This window comes from Coregonus lavaretus (assembly GCF_964263955.1).
Source record: "Coregonus lavaretus genome assembly, chromosome: 14".
In the NCBI taxonomy this organism is placed as follows: Eukaryota; Metazoa; Chordata; class Actinopteri; order Salmoniformes; family Salmonidae; genus Coregonus; species Coregonus lavaretus.
In genome coordinates this window covers 13,636,976-13,661,587 of record NC_140001.1, presented here as the reverse complement: position 1 = coordinate 13,661,587, position 24,612 = coordinate 13,636,976, and the positions used below count along the sequence as shown (strand labels likewise).

Below are 24,612 nucleotides of genomic sequence, written 5' to 3'. Positions count from 1 at the left end.
TTTAGAAATAGGGCTATCTTCTGTATACGCCCCTACCTTGTCACAACACAACTGATTGGCTCAAATGCATTAAGAAGGAAAGAAATTCCACAAATTAACTTTTAAGAAGGCACCCCTGTTTTTTTAAATATTTTTATTTAGGAGCAATTAGGGTTAAGTGCCTTGCTCAAGGGCACATCAACAGAATTTTCACCTAGTCGGCTCGGGGATTAGAACCAGCGACCTTTCGGTTACTGGCACAACACTCTTAACCACTAAGCTACCTATCACCCAGTTTAAATGTGTTAATTGAAATGCATTCCAGGTGACTACCTCATGAAGCTGGTTGAGAGAATGCCAAGAGTGTGCAAAGCTGTCATCAAGGCAAAGGGTGACTATTTGAAGAATCTCAAATATAAAATATATTTGAATTTGTTTAACACTTTTTTTGGTTACTACATGATTCCATGTGTGTTATTTCATAGTTTTGATGTCTTCACTATTATTCTACAATGTAAAAAATAGTACAAATAAAGAAAAACCCTTGAATGAGTAGGTGTGTCCAAACTTTTGACTGGTACTGTATATACAGTTGAAGTCGGAAGTTTACATACACCTTAGCCAAATACATTTAAACTCAGTTTTTCACAATGCCTGACATTTAATCCTAGTAAATATTCCCTGTCTTAGGTCAGTTAGGATCACCACTTTATTTTAAGAATGTGAAATGTCAGAATAATAGTAGAGATAATTATTTCTTTCAGCTTTTATTTCTTTCATCACATTCCCAGTGGGTCAGAAGTTCACATACTCAATTAGTATTTGGTAGCATTGCCTTTAAATTGTTTAACTTGGGTCAAACGTTTCGGGTAGCCTTCCACAAGCTTCCCACAATAAGTTGGGTGAATTTTAGCCCATTCCTCCTGACAGAGCTTGTGTAACTGAGTCAGGTTTGTAGGCCTCCTTGCTCGTACACGCTTTTTCAGTTCTGCCCATACACTTTCTATAGGATTGAGGTCAGGGCTTTGTGATGGCCACTCCAATACCTTGACTTTGTTGTCCATAAGCCATTTTGCCACAACTTTGGAAGTATGCTTGGGGTCATTGTCCATTTGGAAGACCCATTTGCGACCAAGCTTTAACGTCCTGACTGATGTCTTGAAATGTTGCTTCAATATATCCACATCATTTTCCTTCCTCATGATGCCATCTATTTTGTGAAGTGCACCAGTCCCTCCTGCAGCAAAGCACCCCCACAGCATGATGCTGCCACCCCCATGCTTCACGGTTGGGATGGTGTTCTTCGGCTTGCAACACCCCCTTTTTCCTCCAAACATAACGATGGTCATTATGGGCAAACAGTTCTATTTTTGTTTCATCAGACCAGAGGATATTTCTCCAAAAAGTAAGATCTTTGTCCCCATGCGCAGTTACAAACTATAGTCTGGCTTTTTTATGGCGGTTTTGGAGAAGTGGCTTCTTCCTTATTGAACGGCCTTTCAGGTTATGTCGATATAGGACTCGTTTTACTGTGGATATAGATACTTTTATACCTGTTTCCTCCAGCATTTTCACAAGGTCCTTTGCTGTTGTTCTGGGATTGATTTGCACTTTTCGCACCAAAGTACGTTCATCTCTAGGAGACAGAACACGTCTCCTTCCTGGGAGGTATGACGGCTGCGTGGTCCCATGGTGTTTATACTTGCGTACTATTGTTTGTACAGATGAACGTGGTACCTTTAGGCGTTTGGAAATTGCTCCCAAGGATGAACCAGACTTGTGGAGGTCTGAGGTCTTGGCTGATTTCGTTTGATTTTCCGATGATGTCAAGCAAAGAGGCACTGGGTTTGAAGGTAGGCCTTGAAATACATCCACAGGTCATTTTCTGGAGTATTCCAAGCTGTTTAAAGGCACAGTCAACTTAGTGTATGTAAACTTCTGACCCACTGGAAATGTGATACTGTGAATTATAAGTGAAATAATCTGTCTGTAAACAATTGTTGGAAAGATTACTTGTGTCATGCACATAGTAGATGTCTTAACCGACTTGCCAAAACTATAGTTTGTTAACAAGAAATTGTTGGTCCTCTGTAGCTCAGCTGGTAGAGCACGGCGCTTGTAACGCCAAGGTAGTGGGTTCGATCCCCGGGACCACCCATACACAAAAAAAAATGTATGCACGCATGACTGTAAGTCGCTTTGGATAAAAGCGTCTGCTAAATGGCATATTATTATTATTATAAATTTGTGGAGTGGTTGAAAAATGAGTTTTAATGACTTCAACTGTATATACATTTGCAAACATTTCTAAAAACATTTTTCTGCTTCGTCATTATGGGGTATTGTGTGTAAATTGATGAGGAGAAAAAAAAAAAACGATTTAATCCATTTTCGAATAAGGCTGTAATGTAATAAAATGTGGAAAAAGTCAAGGGGTCTGAATACTTTCCGAATGCGCTGTACATGAAATGTCAGGTGCTGTCTAAATGGTGTCTCAAAGCATGGTATTAAATTGCGTAAGTGTCTTGAGACATAGCATTGCATGTCTTCAAGACATGGCACAAAATGACATTAGGTGTCTTGAGACACGACTTGTCTCTCAAGACACCCAATGCCATTTTGTGCAATTTAATACCATGCTTTGAGACACTACAATCATTATTCAATAATATATGTACACTGAACAAAAATATAAATGCAACATGTAAAGTGTTGGTCCCATGTTTCTTGAGCTGAAATAAAAGATCCCAGAAATGTTCCATATGCACAAAAAGCTTATTTCTCTCAAATTTTGTGCACAACTTTGTTTACATACCTGTTAGTGAGTTTTTATTTATTTATTTATTTTATTTCACCTTTATTTAACCAGGTAAACCAGTTGAGAACAAGTTCTCATTTACAACTGTGACCTGGCCAAGATAAAGCAAAGCAGTGCGATAAAAACAACAACACAGAGTTACATATGGGGTAAAACAAAACAAAGTCAAAAATACAACAGAAATAAATATAAATACAGTGTGTGCAAATGTAGCAAGTTATGGAGGTAAGGCAATAAATAGGCTATAGTGCAAAATAATTACAATTAGTATTAACACTGGAATGATAGATGTGCAAGAGATGATGTGCAAATGGGGTACAAATGAGCAAAATAAATAACAAATAGGGATGAGGTAGTTGGGCGGGCTAATTTCAGATGGGCTGTGTACAGGTGCAGTGATCGGTAAGGTGCTCTGACAACTGATGCTTAAAGTCAGTGAGTATTTATAATTTGCCAAGATAAACCATCCACCTGACAGGTGTGGCATATCAAGAAGCTGATTAAACCGCCTGATCATTACTCAGGTGCACCTTGTGCTGGGGACAATAAAAGGCCACTCTAAAATGTGCAGTTTTGTCACACAACACAATGTCACAGATGTCTCAGGTTTTGAGGGAGCGTGTAATTGACATGCTGACCGCAGGAATGGCCACCAGAGCTGTTGCCAGAGAATTGAATGTTAATTTCGCTACCATAAGCCACCTCCAACATCGTTTTAGAGAATTTGGCAATAGGTTTCAACCGGCCTCACAACTGCAGACCACGTGTATGGCGTCTTGTGGGCGAGCGGTTTGCTGATGTCAACGTTGTGAACAGAGTGCCCCATGGTGGCGGTGAGGTTATGGTATGAGCAGGCATAAGCTATTGACAATGAACACAATTTTATTTTATCGATAGCAATTTGAATGAACAGAGATACCGTGATACCACATCAAGTAACTAATGACAGCAGTAAAATTAGATTTAAAAAACAGATAAAAATACACCTTATGGAACAGCGGGGACTGTGAAGCAACACAAACATAGACACATGCATACAAACACACAATAACATATGCACTATACACACATGTACACATGGATTTTGTGTTATAGATATGTGGTAGTAGAGTAGAGGCCTGAGGGCACACACTTAATATGTTGTGAAATCTGTTATGAATGTATTGTAATGTTTTTAAAATGTAAAACTGCCTCGGCAGCAGCTATTGGGGATCCATAATAAATAGAAATACAAATGTGTCGCGCTGCATGAGGCAAATGGTGGTCACACCAGATACTGACTGGGTTTTCTGATCCACTCCCTCCTTTTTTTTTTAAGGTATCTGTGACCAACAGATGCATATTTGTAATCCAAGTCATGTGAAATCCTTAGATTAGGGCCTAATGAATTTATTTCAATTGACTGTATTCCTTATATGAACTGTAACTCAGTAAAATCTTTGAAATTGTTGCATGTTACATTTACATTTTTGTTCAGTATACAGTACATGAAATGTTGTCAGGTGCTGTCTAAGTGGTGTCTCAAAGCAATGTATTAAATTACGATAGTGTCTTGAGACATAGCATTGCATGTCTTCAAGACATGGCACAAAATGGCATTGGGTGTTTTGAGATGTCTTGAGACACAAGTCGTGTTTTGAGACATCTTGAGACACAAGTTGCGTCTCAACAGACGTCTTAGAAATGTGTCTTAAGACATCCTAAGACATCTTCAAAACAGCAATGTCTCAAGACATCTTGAGACACAGGTGATGGCTGGGTATGTACAGTGCCTTCAGAAAGTATCTACAGCTCTTGACTCTTTCCACATTTGGTTGTGTTGAAGCCTGAATTTAAAATGGATTAAATTTAGATTTTGTGTCCCTGATCTACACACAATTCCCCATAATGTCAATGTGGAATTATGTTTTTAGGAATGTTTATACATTAATTAAAAATGAAAAGCTGAGCTGTCTTGAGTCAATAAATATTCAACAATTTTTTTATGGCAAGCATAAACAGACAAAATGACCAAAAGTATGTGGACACCTGCTCGTCAAACATCTCATTCCAATATCATGGGCATTAATATGGAGTTGGTCCCCCCTTTGCTGCTATAACATTCTCCACTCTTCTGGGAAGGGTTTCCACTAGATGTTGGAACATTGCTGCTGGGACTTGCTTCCATTCAGGTAGGGCACTGATGTTGGGCGATTAGGCCTGGCTCGTAGTCGGCATTCCAATTTATCCCACATTTTTCGGTGGGGTTGAGGTCAGGGCTCTGTGCTGGCCAGTTAAGTTCTTCCACACCAATCTCGACAAACCATTTCTGTATGGACCTCGCTTTGTGCACAGGGGCATTGTCATGCTGAAACAGGTAAGGGCCTTCCCCAAACTGTTGCCACAAAGTTGGAAGCACAGAATCTCTAGAATGTCATTGTATGCTGTAGCGTTAATATTTCCCTTCACTGGAACTAAGGAGCCTAGCCCGAACCATGAAAAACAGCCTCCACCAAACTTTAGAGTTGGCACTATGCATTTGCGCAGGTAGTGTTGTCATGGCATTCGCCAAACCCAGATTAATCCATCGGACTGCCAGATGGTGAAGCGTTGTTCATCACTACAGAGAATGTGTTTCCACTGCTCCAGAGTCTAATGGCGGTGAGCTTTACACCACTCCAGCCGACGCTTGATCTTAGGCTTGTGTGCGGCTGCTCGGCCATGGAAACCCATTTCATGAAGCTCCCGACGAACAGTTGTTGTGCTGACATTGCTTCCAGAGGCAGTTTGGAACTCGGTAGTGAGTGTTGCAACTGAGGACAGACGATTTTTACACGCTTCAGCATTCGGCGGTCCCATTCTCTGAGCTTGTGCAGCCTACCACTTCACGGCTGAGCAAAGTGGAAAAAGTAAAGGGGTGTGAGTAATTTCTGAAGGTACTGTATGTCTGCAATCAATCCTGTTTAAAGGAACAATTGGCCTAAGTCCAGTCTTAAGTAGCCACTAAAACAGTCAAACAAATATGGCTTTTCTGCACCTGTTTCTCAGTTGCTATTCCATAGGCTTTGCAGATACAGTTCTCTCTACTTACGCATAACTGTAGCCTTCTGGTTGCAGAGCTAACATGAGATTGTTGTAATGGGTATTTTCTCACGCTGCCCAGTGAGGGTGGTGATCATTACCCTGGCTGGTGATGAATCGAGGAGCTGGGTTTTAATCCTGTAGATTGATGGTTCTGCTAGGTGTGTGACTGAGAGGGAGGTCTGGCTGTGTGGCTGGCTGGAGCACACTGTCGAGCTGGGAGAGAGAGCGGGGGCCCAAATATCACCCCCCTGGGTGGATCAACCGCAGGTCCCACATTGGGTCTCTCTCACTCTCTCTGTCTCTCACCATTGTCAGCACATATGCTCATTGTAGTGGTCCATCATTGAGTTTTGATTCAAAATGTGATGTTTTACTAGAATCAGTCTATTGGTGAACCTCCTGAAAAATGCATTGTAGAATAATAGTGAAGACATCAAAACTATGAAATAACACATATGTAATCATGTAGTAACCAAAAAAGTGTTAAACAAATCAAAATATATTTGAGATTTGAGATTCTTCAAAAAGCCACCCTTTGCCTTGATGACAGCTTTGCACACTCTTGGCATTCTCTCAACCAGATTCATGAGGTAGTCACCTGGAATGCATTTCAATTCACAGGTGTGCCTTCTTAAAAGTTAATTTGTGGAATTGATTTCCTTCTTAATGTGTTTGAGCCAATCAGTTGTGTTTTGACAAGGTGGGGGGGTGGAGGGGGTATACAGAAGATAGCCCTATTTGGTAAAAGATCAAGTCCATATTATGGCAAGAACAGCTCAAATAAGCAAAGAGAAATGACAGTCCATTACTTTAAGACATGAAGGTCAGTCAATACGGAACATTTCAAGAACTTTGAAAGTTTCTTCAAGCGCAGTCGCAAAAACCATCAAGCGCTATGATGAAACTGGCTCTCATGAGGACCGCCACAGGAATGGAAGACCCAGAGTTACCTCTGCTGCAGAGGATAAGCTCATTAGAGTTACCAGCCTCAGAAATGGCAGCCCAAATAAATGCTTCACAGAGTTCAAGTAACAGACACATCTCAACATCAACTGTTCAGAGGGGACTGTGTGAATCAGGCCTTCATGGTCAAATTGCTGCAAAGAAACCACTACTAAAGGACACCAATAATAAGAAGAGACCTGCTTGGGCCAAGAAACATGAGCAATGAACATTAGACCGGTGGAAATGTGTCCTTTGGTCTGGAGTCCAAATTGGAGATTTTTGTTTCAAACCTCTCTCACTAACTGATTGTACATACTGTATGATTTCAGTTTGTGAGTGTATGATAGTGGTTGGAAACATGTTTATTTCAACATCATTTATAAACAAAAGCATCTCAAGGTCCTGGAGTGGCCTAGCCAGTCTCCAGACCTGAACCCAATAGAAAATATTTGGAGGGAGCTGAAAGTCCGTATTGCCCAGCGACAGCCCCGAAACCTGAAGGATCTGGAGAAGATCTGTATGGAGGAGTGGGCCAAAATCCCTGCTGCAGTGTGTACAAACCTGGTCAAGACCTACAGGAAACGTATGATCTCTGTAATTGCAAACAAAGGTTTCTATACCAAATATTAAGTTCTGCTTTTCTGATGTATCAAATACTTATGTCATGCAATAAAATGCAAATTAATTACTTAAAAATCATACAATGTGATTTTCTGGATTTTTGTTTTAGATTCCGTCTCTCACAGTTGAAGTGTACCTATGATCAAAATTACAGACCTCTACATGCTTTGTAAGTAGGAAAACCTGCAAAATCGGCAGTGCATCAAAATACTTGTTCTCCCCACTGTATATATACTGAGATCATGTGACAGATCATGTGACACTTAAATAAAGTCCACCTCACTGCAATCTAACTAATTATGTGACTTCTGAAGGTAATTGGTTGCACCAGATCTTATTTAGGGGTTTCATAGCAAAGGGGGTGAATAGATATGCTCGCACCACATTTCCGTTATTTATTTTGTATAATTTTTTGAAACAAGTTTCTTTTCTTCATTTCACTTCACCAATTTGGACTATTTTGTGTATGTCCATTACATGAAATCCAAATAAAAATCCATTTAAATTACAGGTTGTAATGCAACAAAATAGGAAAAACGCCAAGGGGGATGAATACTTTTGCAAGGCACTGTATGCCGGAGTCTAAATGTAGCAGAGGTTATTTGGAATTCCCACTAGTTTCCCAAGGTCAGTAGGACAAACGTCAAATAATGCAGTGAGTTTGTGAGTTCAAGTAGCATCTACAGAGGACTGCAGTCAAATGTCCTGTGTGTCAAACTAATGAGCAGGGACTCGTTGCTCAGAAATCCACAGATGTCTCTGTTAGACAACTTTTTGTTCATCATGCAACATTCTCAAGAGTTTAATTATTTATTAATTCAGACACCCCAAGAACTGTCTCCACTTGTGGAAGTTGAAACATCTACCTCTCAATCTTCTGTCTGATGCCCACACAGGGTACGGTCATGTTTTGTGCATTCTCTACATGTGTCCTCTCAGGGTTTCATTTATTTTCAAGCATTAATCACAATCACTGCACTTACATATTTTCTCCTCAGTGTGTATTCTCTGATGACTATTTAATGGATTTGCATCACTAAGCATTTTCTATGCACAGGACAAATATACCCTTAGTGAGTTGGAAACCAGTGGTGAAAGATTTGCCACTATTTTAACAGTAATATAGTTTCTTCCCCTCTGTGACTCCCCATATGCCGTCTCCTTATATGCTTATTCAGATTGGATTTGTTAGTGAAACATTTGTCACAATCCTGGCAGTGAAACGGTTTATCACCCGTGTGAATCCTCATATGCACTCTCAGATTACTGCTACTGATGAAACATTTGCTACAAAGATGACAATGATGTGGTTTGTTTCCTGTGTGGATCTTCATATGAGATTGCAGAGAACCGCTATAAAGGGAAACATTTGCCACACTCATGGCAAAAATAGAGTTTCTCCCCTGTGTGAACCCTCCTATGCACAGTCAGATTTTCACTCAGAACAAATGCTTTGCCACAATCCTGCCAGCTATATGGTTTATCCCTTGTGTCACTGTGAACCTTCATATGCCTTTGCAGATAACCTCTCACGCTGAAAGATTTGTTACACAGACTACACTGATGTGGTTTTTCACCTGCATGAATCTTCATATGCAATTGCAGTTGATTGTTTCGAGTAAAACGTTTGTCACATTCAGGACAGCAATATGATTTCTCCCCTGTGTGAATCGTCATATGTTTATTTAGATTTCCTCTTTGAGCAAAATATTTTCCACAATCACGACAGCAATACGACTTCTCGCCTGTGTTAATAATCCTATGCGTCATATCTTTAGATCTGGATCTGACAGGTGATTTCAGATGGGACACCACGGATTTCCTGCCCTTAGAGCTGATAAGGGAGCTTTGTCCTTTTTCTGTCTGCATCCTCTTTGATTTCCGGGTCTTCAAAGCTGACAGAGGTCCTTCACTCTCCTTCCAGTCCCTGCTCATGTTTTCACCCTGAGCTGCAGAACAGGCTGGATTTACTGCAGAGATGGGCTTATAGTCACTGGCTAGTTCTGATGAGTCCTCTTCCCCAGGTTCTGTTTTGATCTGTTCAGTGGAGGGGTCTCTGTCTTTGCATTCTTTACTTAGGGTTATGCTCAGATGTGAGGACTGAGTTGGGTACTCGTCAGACTCACTTTTCACACTGGAAGGAATGAATACAGAGTCTTTAGTATCATACTTCAGCTCTTGAAGTGGCTCTTTTCCCTGGCTGGTCTGGAGTTCCTCCTGTTCCTCTTTAATCTGTGTGGGCTTCGAGTCCTCCTGCCCCAGACTGAGGCTCCATGCCTGCTCACCATGCTGCTGCTCAGGGGGAACCTCCTCTTTAGAGAGTGTGGTTTTCTGGAGGTCTGAAGGGAATGAGAAAGAATGTATTAGAAGTCAAACACTGACATGAAATAAGGGTTTCTGTAAACCTGGCAATATTTCAGGTGCTGCGAACAACTAAGTTACCATTAGAACACACATGAAAAGCTTTGTATGCCTATTTGGACCATTCAATGTTAATTATTCTACCTTCATATGTATGTTACTCGTTTGCAACGCTCATGGAATTACTAATGTTATGGAATGATCCCAAGGTTTACGTACACATCCACCCTCTAAACCACCATAATCACAATGTTTTTTAACTGGTTGTTCAGAACAGCATTGTTTCCGTTTAATGAAGCGTTGCATGTTGTGTTTAACATTGTTTCCGTTTAATGAAGCGTTGCATGTTGTGCCATGAAGCCTATACTATGACGCCCCATGGGTCATATTCATTAGTGCACACCGCAATAAACAGTAGCAAAACATTTCGCAATGTTTACTCAATGTGGCCTTGGGTTCTCCAGAGCTCCACTAGCCATGTAAACTGGAACCTCAGCATCAGAGCTAAAGCTTGTGTCTGAGGTCGTGCATTGCGGTTTAGCCACAATTAGGATATTTTCGATTAACCTTAATTTAGCGACACTTTCTTCGTTCTCGATTTGGAAGTCACTGGTATTTTCTAAACTCCCATAGCTTATTGCAGGGGAAACATTGGAATATAGAAAATGATCTGTTATTAAATTAAATCAATTTGTAGCAAACATTTATTGTATTTAATAACAGAGCATTTTCAAGTCAAAACGTTCCACCTGCAACTAGCAATGGGAGTTTAGAAGACACCGGTGTCTTCCAAGACAAGAACGTAGAAAGTTTTGCCATGTAAACGTTAGTTGAAAAATAGCTGACAGTGCTTTTCATTACCTAAGCCAGGGGTACTCAACTGCTATTTGAGAAGGTCCGGTCACACAAATTTCCTAGATGGCAAAGTTCCAGATGGATATTGTAAATTATCGGCGTAGTAACAAACCCCCACCTCGTGACCCATGTGACGCCAAACTGTTCACACCCGTCGTTGGTGGAGAGAACATTTAGCCATTTTAAAGCTAATTCCCTGCTATTCTACACACTTTGCCTATGTATTATGTGTGTTCATACTGTACGATACCTGAGTGACTCAACAAAATCAAATGGGGGCCACCTGGGGGTCGAGGCCCCTGGACACAAAGGGTGCGTTCGTCTGCCCAGGAGTTGCTGACGAATGCCAGATCTTACAATGCCAGGATAGGTATTTTACATATCAGCTACCACATCATAGTTATAGCAATCTGGTGCCCGACAACACAGTCAATGACGTGGCACGCAACCATTGGTTGATGCATTCAACATCTGAGCAGGGGAATGCGACTGTAATCTGGCAATGATAACTACAAGATTTAGATAGTTGGTTAGCCCAGTGTTTCCCAAACTCAATTCTCTGGCAACAGCTCTGGTGGATATTCCTGCTGTCAGCATGCCAATTGCACGCTCCCTCAAAACTTGAGACATCTGTGGCATTGTGTTGTGTGACAAAACTGTACATTTTAGAGTGACCTTTTATTGTCCCCAGTACAAGGTGCACCTGTGTAATGATCATGCTGTTTAATCAGCTTCTTGATATGCCACACCTGTCAGGCGGATGGATTATCTTGGCAAGGGAGAAATGCTCACTAACAGCGATGTAAACAAATGTATGCACAAAATCTGAGAGAAATAAGCTTTTTGTGCGTATGGAACATTTCTGGTTTCTTTTATTTCAACTCATGAAACATGGGACCAACACTTTACATGTTGCGTTTATATTTTTGCTCAGTGTATATTTCAAAAATTGGGACCCGCAAATGTTTAAAGTAGGGACCAGTTCTGTGTCCGGATCCCTGGCCCGGCTCCCGAGGCTGCAAAAGAGGGCTTAGCCCCCTCAGTAGAAACTTGTGCCCACTCAGTTTTAGTTTTATGTCCCTATAAAAAAAATTGCAAAAAAGCTCAAATATTTGAGTGACAGGCTGGTGTGAAATCTGTATCTCCGCTGCACTGTATCAGCACCATGGACAGAGCGCGCCGCGGAGTGTGTTTAGGGGGGCTATGGAAAGCCACTGGATGGTTAGGTATGACTCCTTTGGAATTTCATAAAAAGCGGGAAAAACGCTGCTCATCTGTGCTAGGCTAAGTGAATAACGTGATACTCCTCCCCCTGTAATATTAGAGTGTTAGTGTTATTAGCCTATTTAGCTTTGTATTTGTATTTATTATGGATCCCCATTAGCTGCTTTCTGGGGTCCAGAAAAATTAAGGCAGTTATTAAAAACATTACAATACATTCACAACAGATTTCACAACATATTAAGTGTGTGCCCTCAGGCCACTACTCTACTACCACATATCTACAACACAACATCCATGTGTACATGTGTGTATGTTATCGTGTGTGTGTATGCATGTGTCTGTGCCTGTGTTTGTGTCTCTTCACTGTCCCCGCTGTTCCATAAGGTGTATTTTTATCTTATTTTTTTTTTGTATCTAATTTTACTGCTGGCATGAGTTACTTGATGTGGAATAGAGTTCCATGTAGTCATGGCTCTATATAGTACTGTGCGCCTCCCATAGTCTGTTTTGGACTTGGGAACTGTGAATAGACCTCTGGTGGCATGTCTTGTGGGGTATGCATGGGTGCCCAAGCTGTGTGCCAGTAGTTCAAACAGACAGCTCGGTGCATTCAACATGTCAATACCTCTCACAAAAAGAAGTAGTGATGAAGTCAATCGCTCCTCCAATTTGAGCCAGGAGAGATTGACATATTATTAATGTTAGCTCTCTGTGTACATCCAAGGGCCAGCCGTGCTGCCCTGTTCTGAGCCAATTGCAATTTTCCTAAGTCCCTCCTTGTGGCACCTGACCACACGACTGAACATTTACATTTACGTCAGTAGTGAGTGCATACATTTTCATACTTTTTTCATACTAGTCCCCCATGGGAATCAAACCCACAACCCTGGTGTTGCAAGCGCCATGCTCTACCAACTGAGCTATACGGGACCTATAGTCCAGGTGCGACAAAACTAGGGCCTGTAGGACCTGCCTTGTTGATAGTGCTGTTAAGAAGGCTTTATTATGGACAGACTTCTCCCCATCTTACCTACTGTTGTATAAATATGTTTTGACCATGACAGTTTACAATCCAAGGTTACTCCAAGCAGTTTAGTCACCTCAACTTGTTCAATTCCACATTATTAATTACAATATTTAGTGAATGATTTGTCCTAAATACAATGCTTTTAGTTTTTGAAATATTTAGGACTAATGTATTATTTGCCACCCATTCTGAAACTAACTGCAGCTCTTTGTTAAGTGTTGCAGTCATTTCATTCGCTGTAGTAGCTGGCGTGTATAGTGTTGAGTCATCCGCATTTATACACACAATGGGTTTACTAAAAGCCAGTGGCATGTCGTTAGTAAAGATTGAAAAAAAGTAAGGGGCCTAGACAGCTACCCTGGGGAATTATTGATTCTACCTGGATAATGTTGGAGAGGCTTCCATTAAAGAACTCCCTCTGTGTTCTGTTAGACAGCTAACTCTTTATCCACAATATAGCAGGGGGTGTAAAGCCATAACATACGTTTTTCCAGCAGCAGACTATGATCGATAATGTCAAAAGCCACACTGAAGTCTAACAAAACACACCCCCCCCAATCTTTTTATAATCAATTTCTCTCAGCCAATCATCAGTCATTTGTGTAAGTGCTGTGCTTGTTGAATGTCCTTCCCTATAAGCGTGCTGAAAGTCTGTTGTCAATTTGTTTACTGTAAAATAGCATTGTATCTGGTCAAACACAATTATTTCCAAAAGTTTACTAAGGGTTGGCAACATTTGAGCCAGTAAAGGGGGCTTTACTATTCTTACGTAGTGGAATGACTTTTGCTTCCCTCCAGGCCTGAGGGCACACACTTTCTAGTAGGCTTAAATTGAAGATATGGCAAATAGGAGTGGCAATATCGTCCGCTATTATCCTAAATTTTCCTTCCAAGTTGTCAGACCCCGGTGGCTTGTCATTGTTGATAGACAATTTTTTCACCTCTTCCACACTCGGAATTCAAAATTACAATGCTTGTCTTTCATAATTTGGTCAGATATACTTGGATGTGTAGTGTCAGCGTTTGTTGCTGGCATGTCATGCCTAAGTTTGCTAATCTTGCCAAAAAATAATTAAAGTAGTTGGTAATATCAGTGGGTTTTGTGATGAATCTGATTCAATGAATGATGGAGCTGGGTTTGCCTTTTTGCCCAAAATTTAATTTAGGGTGCTCCAAAGATTTTTTACTATCATTCTTTATATAATTTATCTTTGTTTCATAGTATAGTTTATTCTTATTCAATTTAGTCACAATTTGTCAATTTGCAGTACGTTTGCCAATCGGTTGTGCTGCCAGACTTATTTGCCTCATCCCTCTCAACCATACAATTGTTCAATTCCTCATCAATCCATGCGGATTTAACCGTTTTTACAGTCATTTTCTTAATGGGTGCATGCTTATTAGTAACTGGGATAAGCAATTTCATAAATGTGTCAAGTGCAGCGTCTGGTTGCTCCTCATTACACACCAGCAAATATTCTTTACATCATCAACATAAGAATCACTACAAAACGTATTGTATGACCTATTATACACTATATTAGGCCCAGCCTTTGGAACTTTGGTTTTCCTAGATATGGCTACTATATTGTGATCACTACATACGATGATATTTGGATACTGCTTTAAAGCAAATTTCTGCAGCATTAGTAAAGATGTGATCAATACATTGAATGATAACCTGAACCAGGTTGCAGGCACTGGTTACAGTTTGAAGCTTTTTCTTGAGTGGGCAGCTTGATGAAAGCCAGTCAATATTGAAATCACCCAGAAAACATACCTCTCTGTTGATATCACACATATTATCCAGATACTGACTGTTAGAACTTGGTGGTCTATAGCAGCTTCCCACAAGAATTGGCTTTAGGTGAGGCAGATGAACCTGTAGCCATATTACTTCAACAGTATTTAACATGAGATCTTCTCTAAGCTTTACAGGAATGTGGTTCTCAATATAGACCGCAACACCGCCCCCATTGGGATTTCTGTCTTTTCTGTAGATGTTATAACCATGTATGGCTACCACTATAACATCAAAGGTATTATCGAAGTGTGTTTCAGAGATAGTCAGAACATGAATGTAATCTGTTACTAGCAAGTTATTGACTTCATAAACCTTGTTTCTTAGCCTACATACAGTGAGGGAAAAAAGTATTTGATCCCCTGCTGATTTTGTACGTTTGCCCACTGACAAAGACATGATCAGTCTATATTTTTAATGGTAGGTTTATTTGAACAGTGAGAGACAGAATAACAACAAAAAAATCCAGAAAAACGCATGTCAAAAATTGATTTGCATTTTAATGAGGGAAATATGTATTTGACCCCTCTGCAAAACATGACTTAGTACTTGGTGGCAAAACCCTTGTTGGCAATCACAGAGGTCAGACGTTTCTTGTAGTTGGCCACCAGGTTTGCACACATCTCAGGAGGGATTTTGTCCCACTCCTCTTTGCAGATCTTCTCCAAGTCATTAAGGTTTCGAGCCTGACGTTTGGCAACTCGAACCTTCAGCTCCCTCCACAGATTTTCTATGGGATTAAGGTCTGGAGACTGGCTAGGCCACTCCAGGACCTTAATGTGCTTCTTTTTGAGCCACTCCTTTGTTGCCTTGGCCGTGTGTTTTGGGTCATTGTCATGCTGGAATACCCATCCACGACCCATTTTCAATGCCCTGGCTGAGGGAAGGAGGTTCTCACCCAAGATTTGATGGTACATGGCCCCGTCCATCGTCCCTTTGATGCGGTGAAGTTCTCCTGTCCCCTTAACAGAAAAACACCCCCAAAGCATAATGTTTCCACCTCCATGTTTGATGGTGGGGATGGTGTTCTTGGGGTCATAGGCAGCATTCCTCCTCCTCCAAACACGGCGAGTTGAGTTGATGCCAAAGAGCTCCATTTTGGTCTCATCTGACCACAACACTTTCACCCAGTTCTCCTCTGAATCATTCAGATGTTCATTGGCAAACTTCAGACGGGCCTGTATATGTGCTTTCTTGAGCAGGGGGGACCTTGCGGGCGCTGCAGGATTTCAGTTCTTCACGGCGTAGTGTGTTACCAATTGTTTTCTTGGTGACTATGGTCCCAGCTGCCTTGAGATCATTGACAAGATCCTCCCATGTAGTTCTGGGCTGATTCCTCACCGTTCTCATGATCATTGTAACTCCATGAGGTGAGATCTTGCATGGAGCCCCAGGCCGAGGGAGATTGACAGTTATTTTGTGTTTCTTCCATTTGCGAATAATCGCACCAACTGTTGTCACCTTCTCACCAAGCTGCTTGGCGATGGTCTTGTAGCCCATTCCAGCCTTGTGTAGGTCTACAATCTTGTCCCTGACATCCTTGGAGAGCTCTTTGGTCTTGGCCATGGTGGAGAGTTTGGAATCTGATTGATTGATTGCTTCTGTGGACAGGTGTCTTTTATACAGGTAACAAACTGAGATTAGGAGCACTCCCTTTAAGAGTGTGCTCCTAATCTCAGCTCATTACCTGAATAAAAGACACATGGGAGCCAGAAATCTTTCTGATTGAGAGGGGGTCAAATACTTATTTCCCTCATTAAAATGCAAATCAATTTCTAACATTTTTTACATGCATTTTTCTGGATTTTTTTGTTGTTATTCTGTCTCTCACTGTTCAAATAAACATACCATTAAAATTATAGACTGATCATTTCTTTGTCAGTGGGCAAATGTACAAAATCAGCAGGGGATCAAATACTTTTTTCCCTCACTGTATGTTAACGTGGGATATTTTTAGTACTTTTCTGGGATGCTTGATTGTTTTCATTGCTTTACTGGGAAGCTTGAAATATGAATGCTTAGCAGAAGTAGACATGCTCATGCTATTTATGTTGGTGCAGGGTGAGCTGCACACAGTGGGCTTCCTACTAGGGCACACCGCCTCAGTGCTAACAGTATATCTCTGGTTCATAGGCACATGATTACTGCATACAATAGCTGTGGGATCAGCAGAGGCATTCAGGGCAGCTAGAGGGACATACAGTGCCTTCGGAAAGTATTCAGACCCCTTGACTTATCCCTAGCAAGCAAGGGATAAGAACGTTGCCAGCCAGTATGGCAATGGAACATTTAGAACGAACGGCTGGGTCGCGTCTATAGATACAGAACCAAAAGAACGACCGACTGGGTCGCTTCTCTAGCAACCCTTGATTTGTGTCGACCATATCTTGTGGAAGAATGAAATAATACGAATAAATTAATACAAATGAAAATATGTCAATAATTATTTGAATATGTTGGTAACCCGTTGTATAAAAGTGATAATGCCCTCGAAGCCGGCGTTTGTTGGATATATTGTCACGGTTTGACGGCCCTCGACGAATATATCCAACTAACACCTGCTTCTCGTGCATTATCACTTAAAGAACCGTACCACAATTTAAAATTGATTAATGGTTAGATGGAGGGTTTGGCTGTTTTGGCTTCCAGAGCCAATTCGCCTTTTAAAAATAATATGTAAGGTCCTTGAAGCTACTAAAGGAGTAGCCTAACGTTAGGCTCCTTTAGTCCATTTGGGCTAGGGCTCCCCCGGCCCGACGTTACTGATCAACAAGAAATGTCCCATGTTAATTAGCTAAATTAACGAATTGCCAATGTTGATGAAATTCATGTTTAATGGCGAGACGTAAAAAGTAACAAACCTGCTCTATGTAACTGTATCTCTGGTAGAAGGATGATATCAAGCAGCCTCTTTACACAGTCGTTCTCCTCTTTCGATGGGGAAACATTTTCCTGGTACTCTGTTATCGTATTTTCAACAGCTCTGAATAGCTCTGGACCCGCTCTAAATCGCTCGTTGAAAATCAATCTCAATAACTCTATATTAGACATTTTCACAGAATGGTTGGTAGCTAGCTCGTTTGTTGTTCTTTCTTCTTCTTTAAAGGTTTAATGGCAGACAACTAAAACCTATTGGTGTATTGCCGCCACCTACTGTGCGGGGTTACGGTGGCCACCGTACGGGGTAGTGAATGAGACAAAAAACATTGCGTGAAATGGGTATGTTGTTCTTTTCCATGCCGCAGAGAAAGGAGAAGGTGGGAATCCCTGTGGCCAATGACACCCGATCAACCTTTACACTCTGTCTTTGGTACTGCAATTTCAGCGCGCGGGTATATTCCAGTCTAGCCAATCACAGGAGTCCCTAAAGACACGCCAGTCCTGACCGGAAATTACTTTTTCGTAGCAGGATTGGATAATGAATGTGGCAGCAAAGACATTACAGTATAAAGATAAGCTAAAATTGCTTCTCCAACTGAAATCCCCAATCACACTTGTACGCGATGTCATGGCGAAGTTGGCTAGCTAAACTCATGCGTAGAAACACGTAATCGAGTCTAACGGTCGTCTCGCGCCGAACTGCGCATGTGCAGGCCTTCAACTCAAAGGCACTCCTTCGATATAAAGTTGTTTTTGATTAAAGTGAAAACGTGTCAGTTTGTCACTTTCACGAGGTTGAAATAATAACATTTTTCACTTCTCTCATTGACTTCTCAAACCCCGGCCCGGTCTGTTTTGCAAGCGTTCCCATAAGTCTCGCTATGTTGCGCCTCTGGGTTTAGAAACTCTTTGGTAGCAGTTTAGGAGAATTGGGTGAAGGTTAGGAAAATGCTGTTATAACCTGCTACTAAAAGTCATTTGACGTAGTAACTGTATCGAAGTTGCGTTTTTATAGAGTTCCCATCACAGGGTCATGTCTAGATGGGATATAGCTTTCGTCAAATTGATGTCCGTTTTTTCTTTTGCATTTTAACTAACTCTAACCCGAACCCTTTTCATAACCTTAACCTACTCCTCTTAACCTGCTACGTTAATTCTCCTAACCTGCTACGAAAAGTCCATTTTTGACTAAAGCTGTGTCTTTCTAGACAAAACCCAATCACAGCGCGTCTCTACTGCAACAGACCCTCAAGTCCACCAATCATGCCTCACTACCACATCGAAGAGAACAACGTGATGGACTAGCGACTTAGCTTGTTGACCAACTAGCATTTTGTGAAAATGATCTAATATAGAGTTGTTGAGTGATTTTCAATGATAGATTTAGAGCGGTTCCTGAGCTATTCAGAGCCTTTGAAAAGATGATAAGAGTACCAGGAAAATGTTTCCCCACCGAAAGAGAACGACCGTGTAAAGAGGCTGGGGGACAATAAAAGGTCACTCTAAAATGTGCAGTTTTGTCACACAACATAATGCCACAGATGTCTCAAATTTTGAGGGAGCATGCAATTGGTATGCTGACTGCAGGAATGTCAACCAGAGCTGTTGCCAGATAATGTAATATTAATTTCTCTACCAACGTCGTTTTAGAGAATTTGGCTGTACGTCCAACTGGCCTCACAACCACAGACCACGTGTATGGCGTCATGTGGGCGAGCGGTTTGCTGATGTCAACGTTGTGAACAGAGTGCCCCATGGTGGCAATGGGATTATGGTATGGGCAGGCATAGGCTACGGACAACGAACACAATTGCATTTTATCAATGGCAATTTGAATGCACAGAGATACCGTGACGAGATCATGAGGCCCAATTGTTGCGTTTTTATATTTTAGTTCAGTATATAATAACCTTGGGCCAAAGTTTACCAATGATGTTGTAAAACGATTTACGTCAATAGATCTGCATTTTTGTCAAAGTAAGATATATTGAAATCCTAAATGGGACATTCATGGAAATCCATATCAATGCCGTGTCTTTTCCTATGAGATGACGTGCAAATTCTTTTCAGCCTACGTTTCGTGTCAGGGCTGGGTTTTATTTGAACGCTACCACCCACCAGCATGGCATTGTTTATTAATCAGAAACAGCTGCAAAGTTCTTCCTCTTTGCAGCTGAGCTAAAAGCCTTCCCTCCATTTGGCCGCCTGAGCCATGGAGCAAATTAAAATAGGGAGTGCAAACTATGGGTGGTGGGCCGTAGCAAGCTATCTGCTTTCGTTTTTAGAGATGATCGATCTATGTCGAAGGAGGAGCTGGTTTTTACATATTGTGTGTATTTATTTATTCTGAACACATTTCCGTTTGTTGCCAACGTTAATTCTTGCACATTTTTTCAGAATACTTTTATGTTCGCTAGCTCTGCACACCTGGATTGTATAATATTTTCACATTCTTTTAAAAATTCTTTAAGCTCTGTCAAGTTGGTTGTTGATCATTGCTAGACAGCCATTTTCAAGTCTGGCCATAGATTTTCAAGCCTATTTAAGTCAAAACACTAACTAGGCCACTCATGGACATTCAATGTTGTCTTGGTAAGCAACTCCAGTGTATATTTGGCCTTGTATTTTAGGTTATTGTCCTGCTGAAAGGTTATTTTGTCTCCCAGTGTCTGTTGGAAAGCAGACTGAACCAGATTTTCCTCTAGAATTTTGCCTGTGCTTAGCTCAAAAGGACTCCCTAGTCCTTGCCGATGACAAGCATACCCATAACATGATGCAGCCACCACTATGCTTGAAAATATGAAGAGTGGTACTCAGTGATGTGTTGTGTTGGATTGGCCACAAACATGACATAACGCTTTGTATTCAGGACATACAATTAATTTCTTTGCCACATTTTTTGCAGTTTTACTTTAGTGCCTTATTGCAAACGGGATGCATGTTTTGGAATATTTTTTATTTTGTACAGGCTTCCTAATTTTCCCTCTGTCATTTAGGTTAGTATTGTGAAGTAACTACAATATTGTTGATCCATCCTCAGTTTTCTCCTATCACAGCCATTAAACTCTATTTTAAAGTCACCATTGGCCACATGGTGAAATCTCTGAGCGTTTTCATTTACATTACATTACATTTACGTCATTTAGCAGACACTCTTATCCAGAGCGACTTACAGGAGCAATTAGGGTTAAGTGCACATCGACAGATTTTTTTTTCACCTAGTCGGCTCAGGGATTAGAACCAGCGACCTTTCGGTTACTGGCACAACGCTCTTACCCACTAAGCTACCTGCCGCCCTGTTTTCCTTCCTCTCCGGCAACTGAGTTAGGAAGGATGCCTGTATCTTTGTAGTGACTGGGTGTATTGATACACCATCCAAAGTGTAATTAACTTTACCATGTTCAAAGGGATATTCAATGTATGCTTTTCTTTTTTTACCCATCTACCAATAGGTGCCCTTCTTTGCGAGGCATTGGAAAACCTCCCTGGTCTTTGTGGTTGAATCTGTGTTTGAAATTCACTGCTCGACTGAGGGACCTTACAGATAATTGTGTGTGGGGTACAGAGATTAAGTAGTCATTCAAAAATCATGTTAAACACCATTATTGCACACGGAGTGAGTCCATGCACCTTCTTTGCCCGCTTTGAGGATAACACAGTGCCACCGACGAGGCCCACTACCAAGGACTGTGGCCTCTCCTTCTCCGTGGCCGACATCATCCCTAGCCAGACGGCATCCCTAGCCGCGTCCTCAGAGCATGCGCAGACCAGCTGGCTGGTGTGTTTACAGACATTTTCAATCTCTCCCTTTCCCAGTCTGCTGTTCCCACATGCTTCAAGATGGCCACCATTGTTCCTGTACCCAAGAAAGCAAAAGTAACTGAACTAAATGACTCGCCCCGTAGCACTCACCTCTGTCATCATGAAGTGCTTTGAGAGACTAGTCAAGGATCATATCACCTCTACCTTACCTGTCACCCTAGACCCACTTCAATTTGCTTACCGCCCCAATAGATCCACAGACGATGCAATCGCCATCACACTGCACACTGCCCTATCCCATCTGGACAAGAGGAATACCTACAGTTGAAGTCGGAAGTTTACATACACTTAGGTTGGAGTCATTAAAACTCGTTTTTCAACCACTCCACAAATTTCTTGTTAACAAACTATAGTTTTGGCAACTTGGTTAGGACATCTACTTTGTGCATGACACAAATAATTTTTCCAACAATTGTTTATAGACAGATTATTTCACTTATAATTCACTGTATCACAATTCCAGTGGGTCAGAAGTTTACATACACTAAGTTGACTGTGCCTTTAAACAGCTTGGGAAATTCCAGAAAATGATGTCATGGCTTTAGAAGCTTCTGATAGGCTAATTGACATCATTTGAGTCAATTGGAGGTGTACCTGTGGATGTATTTCAAGGCCTTCCTTCAAACTCAGTGCCTCTTTGCTTAACATCATGGGAAAATCAAAAGAAATCAGCCAAGACCTCAGAAAAAGAATTGTAGACCTCCACAAGTCTGGTTCATCCTTGGGAGCAATTTCCAAACGCCTGAAGGTACCACGTTAATCTGTACAAACAACAGTACGCAAGTATAAACACCATGGGACCACGCAGCCGTCAGACGCGTTCTGTCTCCTAGAGATGAACGTACTTTGGTGCGAAAAGTGCAAATCAATCCCAGAACAACAGCAAAGGACCTTGTGAAGATGCTGGAGGAAACAGGTACAAAAGTATCTATGTCCACAGTGAAACAAGTCCTATATCGACATAACCTGAAAGGCCGCTCAGCAAGGAAGAAGCCACTGCTCCAAAACCGCCATAAAAAAGACAGACTACGGTTTGCAACTGCACATGGGGACAAAGATCGTACTTTTTGGAGAAATATCCTCTGGTCTGATGAAACAAAAATAGAACTGTTTGCCCATAATGACCATTGTTATGTTTGGAGGAAAAAGGGGGTTGCTTGCAAGCCGAAGAACACCATCCCAACTGTGAAGCACGGGGTGGCAGTATCATGCTGTGGGGGTGCTTTGCTGCAGGATGGACTGGTGCACTTCACAAAATAGATTGTATCATGAGGAAGGAAAATTATGTGGATATATTGAAGCAACATCTCAAGACATCAGTCAGGAAGTTAAAGCTTGGTCGCAAATGGGTCTTCCAAATGGACAATGACCCCAAGCATACTTCCAAAGTTGTGGCAAAATGGCTTAAGGACAACAAAGTCAAGGTATTGGAGTGGCCATCACAAAGCCCTGACCTCAATCCTATAGAACATTTGTGGGCAGAACTGAAAAAGCGTGTGCAAGCAAGGAGGCCTACAAAACTGACTCAGTTACACCAGCTCTGTCAGGAGGAATGGGCCAAAATTCACCCAACTTATTGTGGGAAGCTTGTGGAAGGCTACCTGAAATGTTTGACCCAAGTTAAACAATTTAAAGGCAATGCTACCAAATACTAATTGAGTGTATGTAAACTTATGACCCACTGGGAATGTGATGAAAGAAATAAAAGCTTAAATAAATAATTCTCTCTACTATTATTCTGACATTTCACATTCTTAAAATAAAGTGGAGATCCTAACTGACCTAAGACAGGGACTTTTTACTAGGATTAAATGTCAGGAATTGTGAAAAACTGAGTTTAAATGTATTTGGCTAAGGTGTATGTAAACTTCCGACTTCAACTGTATTTATGTGTCAAGGGAGCTGTACATAGCAGTGAACATTGCAGCAACATTACAGCAATCAGAAGTGGACCTTAGGCAGGCATATCCATATCAAGTATCTACCTGGGAGGCAGGTGCCCCCATCCCCACCCCACTGGTCCTGTCCTGTTTAATCTGGATGGCGTTTGGCTCAGATACCCAAAGACTGAGGGTCCCATCAAGGCCAAATTAAGGCCTTTCTAGAGCAAATACAAGATGGCACATTGTCCCTTGACATAATCAATCCTACCAGACCACAGATCCATGTGCAAATACATCAAACCTGCAGTATTTCTGCATGTTGTGTGTGCATTATGTTTTGCTCTCTGCCATAGTCATACCGTGCAGTGTGCAATTGCATGTCATCAAGTAAGCGTAGAATAAATGGAGGGTCAATGGAGGTTTTCCTGATGAATAAAACATATTTCTAATGGCAATCAGGCCTTAAATACGACAGTCAGAAGCTCAGTTAGAACATGGGGGAAATAATCAGTTCTGACACATTAGACCATTTTCTCCTCATTTTATTGAAGAAGTGAGCCTTTTGAGTATCTTGCATGGATTGCGCCCTTTACTCTCAGTCTATGGTACTGCAAAATCGACGCTCATGTATTCCAGTCTAGTCAATCACAGGGCGTCTCCAATGCAACAGACCCTCAAGTCGGAGTCGATTGATCGATCTCGGCCGCATGGAAAATAACAACGTGATGGACTATCTAGCTAACTTGGTAACCAACTACCATTCGGTGAAAAATGTCGAATATAGCGTTGTTGAAAGGGATTTTCAACGAGGGATTTAGAGCGGCTCCTTGAAAATACGATTACAGAGTACCAGGACATTTTTACTCCATCTAAAGAGAACGACCGTTTAAAGAGGATGCTTGAATTCATCCTTCAACCTGAGATAAAGTTACATAGAGCAGGTGTGTTACTGTTCACCTCGCTCCATTCAACATTCATTTTATAAATATTGGCAATGTATTTTTGATAAGCAGCGTTGGCTAGAACGTTTTTCCTGTAGGCTTGCTCGGGCCGTTAAGCAGGTTGTATCCTTAGTGTGCACACACACACACACACTGTCGCAAAACGTTTCGTTAATGAAATCAGTTTACGTCACTGAGTTTTAAAAAAAAATTCGACACTGTAATGCCGCGTTCACGTGCTATTCGGAACTAGGACATTTCCGAATTGCTAACTGGTTGTAGTTATACACATGCTGCTTTCACGAACTTTCGGAGTTTCCTAGGTATGAATTGTATTGAAGGTGCAACATGCAAAAATCGCTCCGCCATTTCCTGCTTGTTAAAATTCTAAT

The 24,612-nt window shown here is 41.3% G+C and overlaps 1 protein-coding gene across 1 annotated transcript; it reads right to left on the bottom strand.

The window, feature by feature from the left end:
• Positions 1-7,803: 7,803 nt before the first annotated feature.
• Positions 7,804-17,826, bottom strand: LOC311141195 (uncharacterized protein). The gene is made up of 2 exons (XM_084176455.1): positions 17,556-17,826; positions 7,804-9,765 (listed from the first exon to the last, which is right to left on the bottom strand). Exons 1-2 carry the CDS (start codon positions 17,743-17,745, stop codon positions 8,780-8,782), a joined length of 1,176 nt encoding a protein of 391 aa, XP_084032581.1. The 5' UTR covers positions 17,746-17,826; the 3' UTR covers positions 7,804-8,779.
• Between the last annotated feature and the right edge of the window lie 6,786 nt (positions 17,827-24,612).